Here is a 15780-nt window from a genome sequence, read left to right as displayed (position 1 = left end):
TCTGCACTGATGTTTAGCTCTCTAAGGATGTAGGCAGCGTTTATTTTAAGAACCCCAAATAGAACAGTTCAAGCGAGTTGTTCTGAGGATATTATGCTTCAGAGGATCGTTCCAAATCTTGGAAGTAGAGCTATTTGTCAACGTCTAAAGCAGTCTAAAATTTACTCCATGGAGACTCCTGCTGGTACCTCGATATCAGAAAGTATTTTATTTTCAAAATACCTTCTTCCACATACACTACAGCCATCAGTAACTGGGTTTGCAAAATACACATTCACTAGTATATGGCAAGACACCAATTCAGAGAAGTCAAATGATACTTCAACGTTCATTTCACTGAGCAGGCTGACTTTTCATTTAGGATTTTTAATGTTTGTGCTTAATATTTACATATTTCTACAACATTTCTACCATAAGCACACCTTAGACATTACAGGGACGTGATTGGCTGAGCCAATGTCACTTTCACTCCATGTTGGATGCACGTCGGCCCAGTTTCTCTGTTGGGTCCCCCCCCACCCCGCTTGGTCTTGCATGAACTTCTACTTCATGTCTGTTTCAGTCTCTCTTTTGCTCTAGTTAGGTATGTGTTAATGCACCACACCATGAGAATGAGGCAGGTAAGTCTGTCTGCCTCCAGCAGTTCAGAGAATCAAGCGCATAAAGGTCTTTATTACACAGCCATAAAACACTTTGGTTGGAAATGGCAAACTAGGTTCATGCACAAGACTAAATAAGTTATGTAAGATACATTAAGTGATCTGCATGTATAGGATTAGAGATGTTTAAACTATACTCATAAAATCCAAGCAGGAAATGCTTACCAGGAAGATGAAACACACCTAAACCACCTTCTCATTTGACAAAAACAAAGAGTAAGATGTCACACGACTGCCGTTCCTCGGTGATTGTCTGTGGCCAAGTCCGTGTTCAAAAGTGCTTTAGTGCAACCAATCAGAACGTGTGATGGAACAGATGAGCGACAAACTGGTGAGCAACAACAGTGAGCCTGTTAGGGTGCTGGGGGTGGGGGGGTTGCGGAGCATGGTAGAGGCCGTGGGCTGGGATTTAGGACTTAAGGAATGTCACGGTTATGCATTCCACATCAAACGAAAAATACTAGGCGTACAATCAAAAATTGACTGGATGACCAACCGACTGCATTTACCGACTCAAAACGTGAAACTCTGAATTAACTTGTATCCAGCCACCGAAATGTTAACCTCAACTCATTACGAGTACATGCGTCGAATCATCTGCTCAGTCAGCAGTCCATTGGTCACTCCGTCAAAATAATGTCTCAGGAGGTCTGTGTGCCAGAATAGTCTTAAATCGTTGCTCGTCAACCGCGCCCTCGCAGTGGTCGCCCTTGGTATTTACATCCATCGTCCGTGGGCACAGAGCTGATGAGTTAGGTACAGGGTCACTACACTACAAACATCCCACAAAGGTCGTCATGTAGGAGCTTGGGGGGCTCTGAGCATTATGTGTAAAAGATGACCTCAGGAATCTGACCATCTTCCACAGAGGTGCCATTGTTATTGCCCGCTGCATAGCAAAACGTGAAGCAGGTTTTGGTGCCCGTGGCTGCGGCCTCGTGGGTCACCTTCCTCATGCCCTTGGTGCCATAGTGAGAGTCTGGACCCTGAGAAGAGGGACAGAGATTGATCCTCGACTTACACCAGATGCAACCATGCCGATCCTTAACCACCAACTACCAGTTAAAGTAACAGATACCTGCACTTTAAATATTTTCTCAAATATTTTCCTATAACTTTCTTTACATTTCTATAGTTGCAGTGCTATTAACATTATTTGTTGTTACCCTCCTACCTCGCCTGTCACTACTCCAGACAGACAATTTCATTTCACCGTTCGTGTGCCAGTACATTTATGCATGTGACAACCATACAATCTTCAGTTTCAATCATTAAATTGTTTAGCGCAGGGGTAAGCAATGTTATCGTCCAAGGGCCAGTGTGCATGCACGTTCCGGGGATAACGTTTAGGTCAGCTGTTCAAACCCAGGTGTGTGAACTCTTCTGCCAATCAGTCCTCTGATTAGTAATCTAATAAATGATAAATCCTTTATTTGCCATTTGCACAAGTATGAGTACAGGTACACTGGAATCCTCTTCTTTGCCTACCCCCATCTTGCTCTACATAGCTTGGGGGGTCACAGCACAGGGTCAGACAACATGTGGGGCCCCGGAGCTGGGGGTTAGGGGACTTGCTCAAGGGCCCACGGACATGTGACTGTTCTGCCGAGGCCGGGGCTTGAACGGGTGTCTTTCCGATCACGGGCACAGAGGCTTAACCCTCTGAGCCACTCGACACCCCTACGGAACTGCAGCGAAGGCCCACATACACAACAGCCCTTTCTGGATAAGATTGCCTACCACTGGTTTAGTGGGTGCTATTAAATTACAAGCAGAAAACTAGCCAGACTGAGAAAAACCCAACAAAAAACAACCTTCCTAAAACACATACTTGCACGACAAACAAACCAAATGGCCACCCACACACAAAGCGATGGGATCATGCACGCCTTTTTGGTTAGTTTATATATCCACTACAAAGCCTGGTGCATTAATGAACGGTATAGCTAGGTTGGTTTCCTAGGAATAAATGTTTCGATTTACGTGTGTGTTTATTTTTTAAAGCCTGTTCTGAATGGGGGTGAGAAAGGCAGCGTCTGCACTGATATTTGGCTCTCTAAGGAGTGGTAGCAGCATACCTTGAGTGTGGCACAAGCCGTGTAGTTCACGTTGGGAAGGATCTCCACTGGCTCCTTGAACATGACGCGGAAGGTGTTTGCAGACCCATCACAGCTGAAGCCAGTGTCATTTTGGCCCAGGACTGTGTTGCTGTCTGTGTGAATGATCTGTGCGTGGAAACACCACCAGCGCAACGTAAATCAGCAACATTATATTCCTTCTGCACAAAGCAGTCACCATGTTTCTCTAAGCGTCTTTATTGATGCTTCTTGCCCACTTTAGCACCGTTTGCTATCGTCTTAAAGACAATAAGTAGAGTGTAGATGTCTCCAGCCCTGCTTCCTTCAAAGTCAAACCACACGTTTGACTGTTTTTCCACTGCTACAGGATAGCCACTCTTTGGATTTGACTATAATCTAATCACAATGGAAGTTTGTCACATAACCCAACATCACTACTAAATAATTACCATCACTATTTTTTATTTTTTTTTAAATTACTTACAGTACACATGCTAGTACACTTGTAAGATAATGGCAGGTGAGCTTTACCTGTATGTTAACTTGATAGTCTGTAGGTCCATGTATTGAGCCATAGAGGCCAAATCCAACCACGAATATCCTGCGATTCACTGAGAACCTGTGTGCAGCCAGACGGAATCTGTGTTATTAACTGCGAAATCTGCACATCTGTAAGCTGCGTTACGAGGACGGCTTCGGCGGCCGCTGTCGCGCTCCGCACCGGATGCGGTCGCTGGTCCCGCTGTAGCCCCAGCGGCTCTCCACTTGGCCGAAGCGCGTGATGCTGCATTCCTTCCCCCGCAGGCAGCACCGCGGCCTATCGATGAACTCCACGCGCGGCTTGGGGTTCACCGTGAAGTGCAGGAATAGGCTGACCACCTCCCGGTCCGTCAGGATGCTGGACTGAGCAGGGCCTGAACACGCAGAGCGGGGGATGGGGTAGGGTGAAGCACAAACAGACTAATGGTGCTTTTCCATTGCCACCAGGAACTGAGCTGAACCACGAAGAGACAGTTTTCCATTGTAAATTATGCGGGCTATACCCAAGCTGTGCCCGTGCTGACACAACCCTGCTTATTAGCAGGTCTGAAAGCATGACGAAAGCAAATTGGTTGAGTCACCACTACCTGACTGGTCGGAATGCACGGAAGTACCAGTGATCTGTGACAGTTCTCACAGAAGTGCTAGCACAAAACAGCACATAGTGAATCATGATGTACGCCGTGTGAACAGTAAATGAGCGCCTCTTTGGTTCTGCGTCACTGTCGCTCTCATAACCCAGCGATGCCTTTACCGAGCCGACCCTCCTGCAGTGGAAAACCGAAGTGAGCCGGAACCGGGCTGTAACTAGACTCTTCGTGGGACGGCTCGGATACAGCCTGGTTCCTGTATACCAGTGGAAAGGCACCATTTGGGAGTCTCGTGTTCGCCAGGCTAGACCATTAGCCATTGGGCAGGCAGACGGGCACTTGAGGTGCGGCCATACCTGCGGCAAACTCCTCGATGGTCATGAGTGGAAAGCGGATGAGTGCCAGGGCCTTGCCGAGCGCCTTGCGCTTGTTCTCCGGTGTGGGCTGGAGCTGCTGCCTCTGGGCTTCTGCCTCCGCCCAGCGGACCGCTGCCGCAAACAGACACACCTCTCTGACACCCAGAGTGTCCCTCTCCAACACGGCCACCAGGGTGTCTGGGCAAGGAAAAACAACATCACTATCGAGAACGTAACACTTCTCTCTGGTTATTATTACAGGGTGTCTGGCTGGTGTTGCCTCATAGCAACCACAGAGAACATTCTGGAAACATGTTTTCTATCTTCTATCTGCGTCTTCAGGACTTCCAATGGCATGTTCAACATTGCTTTCCAATTGAACTACATTACATTGGATTACATAGCTGGTTGCCTTAAAGTAGGGATTCCTGAGCCCCTTTCTGCGAACCAGTATCGGTCTTCAGCCAGTATTTCACCAGGCCACAAAATGCTGGAGACTGATTTGCCACACATCCCATATTTTAGTGTTCCCCAAACTGAAAAATAAAATTCCATGTCCCAGCACTGATCAACAAAAACAGGTGATTTGTCCCATATTTCTGTGTACATTCCACTCAGCAAATATAAACCGGTCCACAGACAACAAAAGGTTATGGAGCCCCAGCCTAGTGAATGTGAGGGCTGCAACAGAGCGGCTAACGCTCAGACAAGGCGCATGCACATCTGCAGGGCAGCTGGTTCGAGCTGCAGTACCCAAGTCGATGTCTGTGAAGCCCTCAGCCGCCAGGGCGTCCGCCGTGTTCTTGTCTATGTTCTCCAAGCACAGACTGGCCAGCTGAGGCTCGTCAAAGAGCCGTGCCTAAGAAACGCACCAATAAACACACCGGGTGATGTTCGGATCCGTGACATCATCACATTAGCGTACAGTTGTGGTCATCGTCAAATATGGCTGACACTACTCTGTATGACTTATTAAATCAGCACGTGACTGGGTCACGGAGTGCAAATTCAAGATAACTGATGAGATGAGAAGCCTCAAGCGTGTCAAAACAAGGGCCTCCATCATGAAGCAAGATTTGTTGGTTATATAACGCGTCAGATTTAAGATACCGCAGTTTAAAATGTCTCTTAGTTCACTTAAATTTAACCCAGACTACCTTAAAGTCGACAAGTTATCTTGCTAACCGAAAAATCCAGCTACGTGATACAGGATAGGGCAACACAATAACATTCCTTAAAAACACGTCACATTCAGACACCTGCGTGAGCAGCATGAAAGCGTTATCAGCACGCAGGTTCTTCTTGAGGAACTCCACGCAGTGGGCCTCCAGAGCCGGCACGGCGTACTTCTTTGCCGTGTAGAGCGTGGTCATGACCGTCTCAGGGCCAATCTGCACTTCATCCGAATACAGGAACCTGCAGGCACAACAGCCACGGGTCACTCAATCAGGTAACATCCTACAGCACACAACCAGGATCACTTTAGGAATTAGTGGGGGAAAAAAGTTTGCACATTCTTAAAGCAAAGAACAGCTATATTATCAACTTGGTAGGTTAGAGTACAGCACAAATTACTGCAGGGAGATCGCATCCTTCTTTAATGTGATCTTACTTGAGAAGCGCGAGGAAAGCGGCCGGCTCCACGTCAGGTAGCTCTATCTCAGTAGAGGTCGTGGCCATACCCCCATTGAACATGGCATCGAACACCGCACTGCCAACTGCCAGAACGAACCTGTGTGTGGTGCACAGATTAGGTACGGATCACATTCCTTATCCGACGCAATTAAAAATATATATATATATGCTAAGGCAATTTATTGCCGGGCAAGTAATAACGGATATTAATTCAATTTCATCTTGACTATCTGCAACAAAAGTATCATCTTGTGCCATTTAACTCACTTGCAGTGTGATGCATTGCAACCTTCCTTTCAAATAATCTCTGCATGATGTTTTCATCGAGACGAGAATAATTTAGTGTAGCCTTAGTTTGTGCAGAATCGATATAGCTATACTGCCCCTGCAATATAAGTGAAAGCGTGTAAAGGGGCTCACCTGTGCGCGGGTATTCGCTGCACACCCATCCCTTTGCCCACTAAAAAATGCACGTCGCTGAGCACCTCGTTGTTGAACAGGAAGGCGAACCTCTCCTTGACGGTGCTTTTCGTCGCTTGCCAGTTGTAGACGGGCTCTCGGTACACCAAGACGGCGGCCGACGGCGGAGCGGCCGGCACCGGGGGAGGCGTAGCGATCGCGGCTGCCGAGGAAGCGGCCGCTGCCGTCGCCGCCGCCGTCATGTTTGTCGCAGCGGCCGGCGCGTTCTGAGCCGCCGATGCCTGGCTAGGGTTGCGCGTGTTCGGCGGAGCGCCTAAAGCAACACCGGCGCCTCCTCCGCTACCTCGGCCCGGCTGGGGGTTAGAGTGCCCCGTGGCCCCCTGCGCTCCGCCAGTCGCTCCCGCCGACGCCCCGTTGCTGGCCGGAGAAGAATGAGCGCTGTTGCTCGGCTGAACGTTGCCCAAAGGCCCGGGTGCCGAGAAACTGAGACATGGAGCTCTCGCACCGCTCTCCCCCGCAGCCATCTTGGATTTCGAGCACTGCGGAGCGGAGTGAAATAAATACACACAGCAGCGCATCCCCCGGAATCCGGAGCGGGATGCGGCTCCCGGAGAGCGGAGGCTGCACAAATACGGCCTGACCCGGGAGGGGGAACCCCATCCACATAGATTTATTCCCTACTATTACTTTATGAATGAATTGTTCCCAATTGCCGAATGCCCCCACTTAGCGGCGGTGCACTGCTAATACATTATAAGCATGAATTAAGGTTAAGATTTTAAGAATGGAAAAAGTATATAAATATCCCCCCCCCCCTTTAAAATGGATTGTACAAAACTAAATACATGATAATTAAGTTTCCAAAATGTAGAATGGGAATAAGTCGTTTACAAACTAACATTTACAGTTTTTAACTGATTGAATTTTCTGCAGTTTTATATGTAGCCTGTTGTGCTACATATAATTATTTGGATTAGTGTTGCAACACTGCAACACTAATCCAATTTTTTTGTATTAATATATGAGACCCTACATTCAGGGGTGCGGCTAGAAATTTTGGGCCCCATGAAAACATATTGGGCCCCCAACCCAAACCAATCACATAATGTTGCAATTTTTAAGGCCCCCGTCACTCCTGAGCCCTTGGAATCATCTTATTGGAATTATCCCCCATTACGGTGACCCTGCCTACATTCTACGAATAGGCTCCCCATCAAACCTTCACACCAAATAGAGATCATTACGAACTTGCAATCTTACAGTTGCTTCACTGAGATCCGACAACTTGGTCTTAAACACCAAGAAAACCAAAGAAATCATTGTGGACTTTAGGACTACTAACTCACCGAATATGTGCAATAAGTTATGTTGCTAATGTGCAATACAATAAGCAGGATTTTGTTGTGTTACACAATGACAGTAAACTGCTTGAATATATGCAAAATCTGAACTCGAAATCTAATCCTGGTCTCTCCTTTATGCTCCCGCACACCAGAACTTTCCTCCCCTTATCAAAAATCCACCACTTAAAGCAGCATTTCACCATTAATTTTCTGAAGTAATGTCCTGCTTATTATCCTTGAATGACTGGATAGTCCCTCATTCATAACTAATTTAGTCTCGATGTTTTGTTACTGTATACCATTGTATATAAGAACTGAGATAATATCTAATAACCTTAGATGCATTATGTGGAGTAAGAGTATAAATTATTTACCGTTCCTACTGACTAGTGTGTTTTTTACCTCTATCATTTCATTTTACACCTTTCATTAAGTTTGTGTGGTCTTATGCTGGCTGTACGTTGCTTTGCACAAATGAATAACGACCATTATAAAGCTCTCATTATGATAATTTGCAAGCTAGGTATATATGAAAAAAACATTTTTTTCATAAATGCTAAAATTTGTTTCATAGTAATGCTTCCGAAAAATGAGGCAACTCAGTACAAGTAATATCGACATATTACTGTTAAATCATTGTACTAATGCGTGTAAAACACCGCCTGACAGTTGCGTAAATAGAGACATGCAACCGAACTTACAGTCGGTCGGCGGAAATGGTATTAAGCCAGCGTTTGTGTGAGCCAATCAAAACTTGTCGTGGGCGGGCCTATTGATCCAGGTTTGGTTGAGACGGGAAAGGTACTATTGACGAGGTAAGCGTACATGTAACTTGTTAGTATTTACCTGTCTAAAACTATTATATTCAATCAAATGTGTTTGATATACACAGGTTTAGCAGTTTCTTGCTAAATGATGACGTGTGCTTTTCCCTGTCGTCGTCTGAACGACTATAAAAATACGCTTCTTTGTCTGGTAGTCTTGCTTGTCTGATAGTTAAGAAGTTTGAATAATTTAGAAACGAAACAGAAACATTCCGAAAATATTTACATGCACAAACACCTAGACGTGGTGATGTTATGATTTTTAAATTGGTTTTCCTTGCTATTTTCAGTAGTTAGCTCGCCAGCATTTTGTAGTTTAAACTAAGTTGGACTCGCTAATGGTTTTCTCTATTTAAACGAACAAATAAACATTGCAAGTATTGTAAACGCGCATTTACCGTAATACTTTTATCCCATTGGGGGAGGGGGATCGTCAACTTTATTTCTACTGTTTGGTTAATAACGCAAGATTGGAGATTAGCGTTTTGCGTTCTATATAATTGTTTCAGGTTTTGTGACCTAGACATGTCTCAAAGCACTAAACACCAGCAGACTGAGTGAGTATGGGAGGAAAGGGAGGTTTAAAAGTATATATTTCTAAAATATTTACAAATGTTTGGGTGTTCTTTATTTCCCTCTAACATCTTATGGTATTGATTTCTCTTCCAGATCTTCCTGTAGCCCCAACTTGAATAGAGGGATGCTGGTCATGGGGGGAGTAAAACAGGAACAGAGTGAGGCCCCCCTTCCCCGTGGCACCAGCTCACAGGACTCAGCCCAAGAAGAGGCAAGAGCAGAAATCATGTTACATTGCAATATACAAGAATACCACACACGCACACACAGGGCTTCAATGCACTAAATCAGGGGTGGGCAATCTTATCCGCGAAGGACCGGTGTGTATGCAGGTTTTCGCTGCAACTCTCTAATTAGAATACTAATTTGAGGACTGATTGGCTGAAGAGTCCTCACGCCTGGGTTTGAACAGCTGACCTAAAGGTTATCCCAAAAACCTGCATACACACCGGCCCCTTGCAGATAAGATTGCCCACCACTGCACTAAATCATATATAAAGTGTGCTTATTTTTATTGCAGTGCAAGATGCTGTTTTATAATTTAACAGATGGTAACATGGGTTAGGGGACATAAACACCACATAACAATGTGCTTGAATTCCTTTGTTTGGTTGCTCGATTCTAACAGTTTTTTTTTTTCTCTCAATCCGGAACATGGATAGAATATTCTGTCCCTGACTGTTCAGCCAGTGAAAAAAAGAGGCTGGCCGAAAGGCAAGAAAAGGAAGAAGGTACTGCCTAATGGACCCAAGGCCCCTGTGACGGGCTACGTGCGCTTCCTCAATGAGCGGCGCGAGCAGATCCGTGCCCTGCATCCTGACCTGCCCTTCCCAGAAATAACCAAGAGGCTGGGTGCCGAGTGGAGCCGGCTAGCCCCGCTGGACAAACAGGTGCGCCTGCCGTGCCGCTAAGCACATGCAGCGTTGTCAAGCTGCTTAAGAAATAAGGTGGATGTTCTGGCCTGCATCCTTGTGGTGTGCGTCAGCGTGGGTGTAGAGCAGAGGTACTCAAACTGTGGGGTGTGAAGGGGGGGTGTTGCAGGAGGGTTGCAAAATTGTGGGAATTTTCCCATAAATTCCTATATATTCTATTCTGTTAATTCCTATGTTACGTTTCCAACTTATTTACTTATTTAGTTTCTATAAGTTTTCCACCCCTTTGCAACCTTAGTCACAGGTGATGGAAAAAGAAACAAAACTGTTTGGGGGCTTTGAGGTGGCTACAGACCTATTTTGAAATTGCAACTTTTTGAACATGAAAAATAGAGAGACGTGCAGTGTCAAATTTCCACAGACTTTGATAAGCCATGTGCAGGAAAATAGGTGCATGCTTCTCATTGAGCTGTATGGTAAAGTTTATTTGGGGTGTGTGTATTTGTTGGGGAGGAAATCAGGATAAATATCAGTACAATATGACTCCATCAAAAAAAGTTTGAATACTACTTGTGTAGTGGAGGATCAGCAAGGTAGAATTTGTTTTCATTTTGGATCTGGATGTAATTACAGCGATACCTTGATGAAGCTGAACGGGAGAAACAGCAGTATGCAAGGGAACTCAGGGAATACCAGCAGAGTGAGGCTTATCAGATCACTAGCGCCAAGATCCAGGACAAAAAAGTCAAGAGAGGTGAGGGTTGCTCTGCCACATCACAGCCCCGCTCTGCTTTTCTGTCCTAATGTAAGCCGATTAGGCATCTACCTATTTCAACATTAAAATGTGGGTTTCTGAGTTCATTCGCTGGCACAATAATTTAGCAGAGGAATAGATTAACTTTTGATTATACAGTGTAACACCTGTTCTGTGCAGGATGGCAGCTGTTCTCCGTTATCATCTGCACCTGCTAAGCTGTCATATGTTTTCTGTGTAAAAGTTTAAGTGCTGCAGCTTGATGTAATTTTTGTCATTCATTAATATGTCTTGCAGAAGAACTTCCATCTGTGATTATCAATGCCAGTAGTTTTGGCCAAACTGGAATGAAGGTACTTTACCATTTTAACAAAGTTCTTTTTCTTTTTTCAAGATTTCACCATTCCTTTATTGTCATTGCAACAAATTTGAGTAGCAGTCCTACACACGCAACAAATATCAAGTTGGACAGAAATCAATTAAAACGAAAAATAGTAAAACTACAGATCAGACTAATTTAAAGTACTGAAAAGAATATCCCATACAAATATAATATGTGCAAATGTATTTGGTTATGTATATAAATAGAATGCATATTGTTGTAATATAAATAGCAGCTGAGATATTGCACATTGAGGCCTGTTATTGCAATAGGAAATATATCTATCAATTAATCAATCAGGATTTATTTATATAGCACTTTTCCTACAAACACAATGCAACACAAAGTGTTTTGCATAATAAATAACATCAACCCACCCCTACCGTCACCCTCACCCAAACTATGTAAAATAAAGGGACAAAAGACGTGAAAGACAATTATAGATAAATAAGTAAATAAGCAAATTAATAGATAAGTAAATAATAAAAGAATCGACCCGACAATAAAAGCAAGAACTGAAGGTAATGTATGTACCAAAGTGCGAATGAAATCTAAACACAGATATGAAAGTGAGTGCAGTGTTCTTTTGTGCAGTGTTCTTTAGATGCAACTAAGTGTTGTGCTATTGGTCACATGGGTTCCAAAACAGTGTCATTATGTGGCAGTATTCAGGTCTCATATGGCTCTGGCGTAAAGCCGTTTTTAAGTCTGTTTGTCCGTGATATGATAGAGCTGAAATGTCTACCATTAGGCAGTGGGTCAAACCCATGATGTCCAGGGTGGGACGGGTCTTTCAGTAGTGACAGGTTGTGTTGTCTTTTTGACAGTTTGCGTTCTCTCTCCATTTTGCAGGGCTCAGACCTCTCCAACAGGTTCGATGTTCCCATCTTCACAGAAGAGTTCTTGGACCAGAATAAAGGTAGGAACTTTGGGGTTGTCTGTACATACCTTCCATCTACCAAACGAATCAGAAACCTGTTGTAAGTTTTCTCTGGTAAGGGCTTTATTGGAGGTTTGGGTTAAGCTTTTCGGCTTGGTTAAGAAAACAACAAAACCGTAAGTTAAGAACCAGGGGCGTTACTGTCCAATCACGAGGCCCAATTCTCCTAAAAAAATTCCGCTGCTCGTGAGAATCCCATGATGCCCCTCTGTCCTGATTCACATGGGCTGGCGCTGGTTGCCGTGCCTGCAGCACGGGAGGCTGAGCTGCGGCGCCTCCGCAAAGCCAACGTGGAGTTCGAGGAGCAGAACCACATGCTGCAGAAGCACATCGCAGACATGTACAGTGCCAAGGAGCGCCTGGAGGCCGAGCTGGGCCAGGACGAGCTGCGCACAAAGGCCCTGCAGCGCCACCTACTGGCCGTCAAGCACACCCTTGTCAACAGCCTGGCTGCGGTGCCCCTACCTGGTCAGTCTCCTGCATGACATCTGTTAATAGACGACCCTAACTGTAGGTTCGACAAAAGTTTACTTGTGATTCTTCCTTTATTGTGATGGATTTTTTATATGCTCAGTAGGTACACCTAGCTATTAACTGGTACCAGGGACACCAAAAAGGAGGTTGGAACAATTCCAAGGGCCCTACATAATATGCTTTTATGAGGGCCCTAAATCTCTAGCTACACCCCTGCTTGGTAGGACCCAGTTTTGCCTCCATAATTGCTTCAATGGTGGGCTATCTGCCCATTCTTCCCTGACCTCTGTCATTCACGAGGTCTTCTCTGCTGGAGGACTGTTGTCTCCCTGGGGTGGGGGGGCTGTTTCTGAGATATTCAAAGCACCACTTACGGTGCCAGCAATCACACTGAGTTCAGATTTGCTTACATCAGATCTCTTAGCCGTGCTAGTGCTTTGTGAAGTAGTTAGTGTTTGTGTATTCAGCTGAGGCTGCATTATTCAGGTGCAGGCTGTTAGCATTAGCAAACAGGTTTGCCTAATAAACTGGCCACTGAACGCATGGTTGCTTACAGTCATTTTACGCATTTGTACTGGCTGATGTTTTCATTGAAGTGTTTTTGCTCACGTTGTTTGGTCTATTATATATCCGTGGTCTTTACTTCCTGCTGCTCCGTTGCCGGTGGGAACCACAAATCCTCACCACCCCCAGGTACTGGTGAGACTCCCTCACTGGGTACGCTGGACTCGTACCTGAGCCGGATGAGCAGCATGCTGGAGAGCAGCCCCAACGAGCACCGTGCCCTGCTGGCCCAGCTCAAAGAGGTCTTGTCTCACTTTGATAGGTAACTGTCACTCACACACTCCCCACTCCTGCTTGTGGTCAATACCCAGGCGACAGCACTGATATTAATGAATCCTCCCATTTGTAATTAAAACATAACTCAAGCGCACAACACAAAAAAAAATCTGCAGTCCCCCCCCCACTACTGTGCCAAGCAAGAATAAAGAAAGACAAGAGCCAGGTGGGAATTTTATATCAGAGTCGGACACCAAGTGCCCTAAAATAACTAGTTTATAGACTGCTAACTAATCTGAATATTAATCAAATATTAATCTTAATATAAAAAGTGCCCAGATGCCTTTAGAGTTGTTTATTTCATAGAATATATCGTTAGTCAGACAGGTTTACGATATTAAGACCTAAAGACTGCAGACATGAAGTTTCTTCAAGGTTCAGCAGGATCAATCTGCCTTAGACGGTCACCTCGGTGATCTGCATTTAGGCATTGCTTCCTCCTTGCTTACCATCTTCTCATTGTCCCACCTGCACCCTGCACCCAGTGAGAAGCTCTGAGGAGCCTGGAGAACGGTGGCGACACGGTGGACCGCAGTGCTGGGCCAGGATCTGATCTATGCGAAGGAGACTGAGAATACTCCACCATCGTACAGCTTTACTACTCAGATGTAGTATAGTAATATGACCAGTGCAGAACGCATTACATCAGGTCAAAGCAGTTCCGGTTTACAATTCACTGCAGGACCAGCTTATGTGTTACGTGATTAAGGAGATGTCTAACATGAATTTCTTGTCATATTAAGTATGTTTGTAATGAATTTTGTCTCTGAAATGAATACACAAATTGTACATGATTTTTGTATGTATGTACTACAAAATTTCCTTTGTGAACAGTATCTGTCCGATGCGGGATTGCCGCTTCAGGAGCTAACTTAACAGACAATGTATATTCTTATTCCATAGTTCTCTTTTGGTCTTCTATAAGTATATTCCTTTGCTTCTTCTGAAAGCAAGAGACTGAGATATGAGCCAAGTAACTAGAGTCAATGAATATGTGTTGAACAACAACACACTATATTTTGATCAGATTAATCTGGGTTTTGAAAGGTGTCAGTTATATAATGTATGACTAAAGCATGTGTGCTTCTGGTTAAATTGTCTCTACATTCCAATGTGATAATTTAAATTGAATAAAAATGGCCCTTCGCCTACATTTCCCAGAATGCTGTCATGTATATTATCTTACAGGGCTGGACTGTGATTTTAAAAAGCAGGCCCTGAACTTTGGGGTCCCCGCTATCAATTTCACCTGCCCACAAACCCATAAGCCCAGATTGAAAATGCTTTGTATGCCAGACGGCCAATCCAGCCCTGCTCCTTACCCTCCTGAAAGCAAACTCAACAGGGTGACGTCTTAAGTCATTTATGTTATCTAAGTAATTAAAATGTTGTTACAGTGCCTTGCAGAACTATTGAACCCCCACTTGAAATGATGAGACCTGCCTGAATTACAAACGATGCATGCACACATTCTTCCTGTTGCTATTTTTATTGCAAACTCTTTAGCAAATCCTTTAAAGAAAATCAAAAACTAAAAGATAATCGCAGGCCCATAGGTCAGTTGTGTCACACTTGAACCTGGCAACCCGGACATGCTTTCATGTAGCTGCTCTTGAATAATGTTTTTTTTTCTAACCAGCCTTCCATATAGACCAGCAATACGCAGTGTGCTCTTAAAATGGCTGGCTGGTGTGTGTTCATTCCATTCTCACTATCCTGCAGAGTGATTGTTGGTCTAATTTTGGCCTCCCACACCAGTCTCCTTTCTGTGTGCTCGCTGAGTTTTGAGGAACGGCCTAGCAGGTGAGGCATAGCTTCTGCTTCCTCTGTATTGATCCAGCAGTGTCTACCGGGATATCCTACCCCGCCAGTCTCTTGTGCCGTATTCGAAATGCATGCAGTTCGATTGGTTTATCTCTAGCTTACATACAATGTTCTTTAATCTTCATTTCGCCTCATTTCCCACCAACTGTGTTTCCAATGAGAGTAAAACTGAGGGGGTGGGCAGGATTATCACAGGTGCAGGCCAACTGTAAGACAGTTGTGTCCTTGGTAAGGCAGTATGCCTCTTTTTACTCAATCATCTGGAACTTCCAGGGCACGGGGACTGAAAACTTATGCAAGCAGTATTTTCAGCTTTTGGTTTTCTTTAAAAGGTCTGCTGAAAATGTACTGCATGACTTTGAGTTTGCAATAAAAAATACTGAAAGGAAGAATACAAGAGCTGACAAGATTTACCTGAACTACAAATTATACATTATGTATGTATCATTTGTAGTTCAGGTAAATCTTGTCAGTTGGGGGGGGAGGTCAATACATTTGCATGGTGCTGCATTTTTTATCTAGTCATGCAATATTAATAATAGTTTATAATTACTTATGTCAATGTAGCTTCAGTGGAAAATACAAAATATATACAAGGTGCCTGATGGTAACTCAGAAGCTATCTATGGGGGAACTCGGACTACGTGCCATTTTTAGCAACGTTCCGGATAAT

At 44.6% G+C, this 15780-nt stretch overlaps 2 protein-coding genes across 3 annotated transcripts; one reads left to right on the top strand and one right to left on the bottom strand.

The window, feature by feature from the left end:
• Positions 1 to 185: 185 nt before the first annotated feature.
• btbd2a (BTB (POZ) domain containing 2a) lies at positions 186 to 7082 on the bottom strand. The gene is made up of 9 exons (XM_023843662.2): positions 6279 to 7082; positions 5836 to 5955; positions 5483 to 5639; positions 4977 to 5082; positions 4224 to 4421; positions 3459 to 3651; positions 3269 to 3356; positions 2738 to 2884; positions 186 to 1645 (listed from the first exon to the last, which is right to left on the bottom strand). Exons 1-9 carry the CDS (start codon positions 6854 to 6856, stop codon positions 1484 to 1486), a joined length of 1749 nt encoding a protein of 582 aa, XP_023699430.1. The 5' UTR covers positions 6857 to 7082; the 3' UTR covers positions 186 to 1483.
• A 1249-nt stretch (positions 7083 to 8331) lies between these two features.
• On the top strand, positions 8332 to 14436 carry hmg20b (high mobility group 20B). Of its 2 annotated transcripts, XM_023843663.2 has the most exons (10): positions 8347 to 8436; positions 8955 to 9002; positions 9115 to 9232; positions 9684 to 9911; positions 10527 to 10647; positions 10945 to 11000; positions 11882 to 11948; positions 12222 to 12437; positions 13137 to 13269; positions 13769 to 14436. In XM_023843663.2, the coding sequence occupies exons 2-10, from the start codon at positions 8971 to 8973 to the stop codon at positions 13779 to 13781; spliced, it is 984 nt and encodes a 327-aa protein (XP_023699431.1). In that variant the 5' UTR covers positions 8347 to 8436; positions 8955 to 8970; the 3' UTR covers positions 13782 to 14436. The 2 variants fall into 2 exon arrangements, with proteins under 2 accessions (XP_023699432.1, XP_023699431.1); XM_023843664.2 differs by lacking the exon at positions 8955 to 9002 and having other exon boundaries at positions 8332 to 8436.
• Positions 14437 to 15780: the final 1344 nt, after the last annotated feature.

The sequence above is a fragment of the Paramormyrops kingsleyae genome, chromosome 15 (assembly GCF_048594095.1).
Source record: "Paramormyrops kingsleyae isolate MSU_618 chromosome 15, PKINGS_0.4, whole genome shotgun sequence".
Classification (NCBI taxonomy): domain Eukaryota; kingdom Metazoa; phylum Chordata; class Actinopteri; order Osteoglossiformes; family Mormyridae; genus Paramormyrops; species Paramormyrops kingsleyae.
Note: the sequence above shows the minus strand (reverse complement) of the source record. Positions and strands in the feature narration are given on the sequence as shown.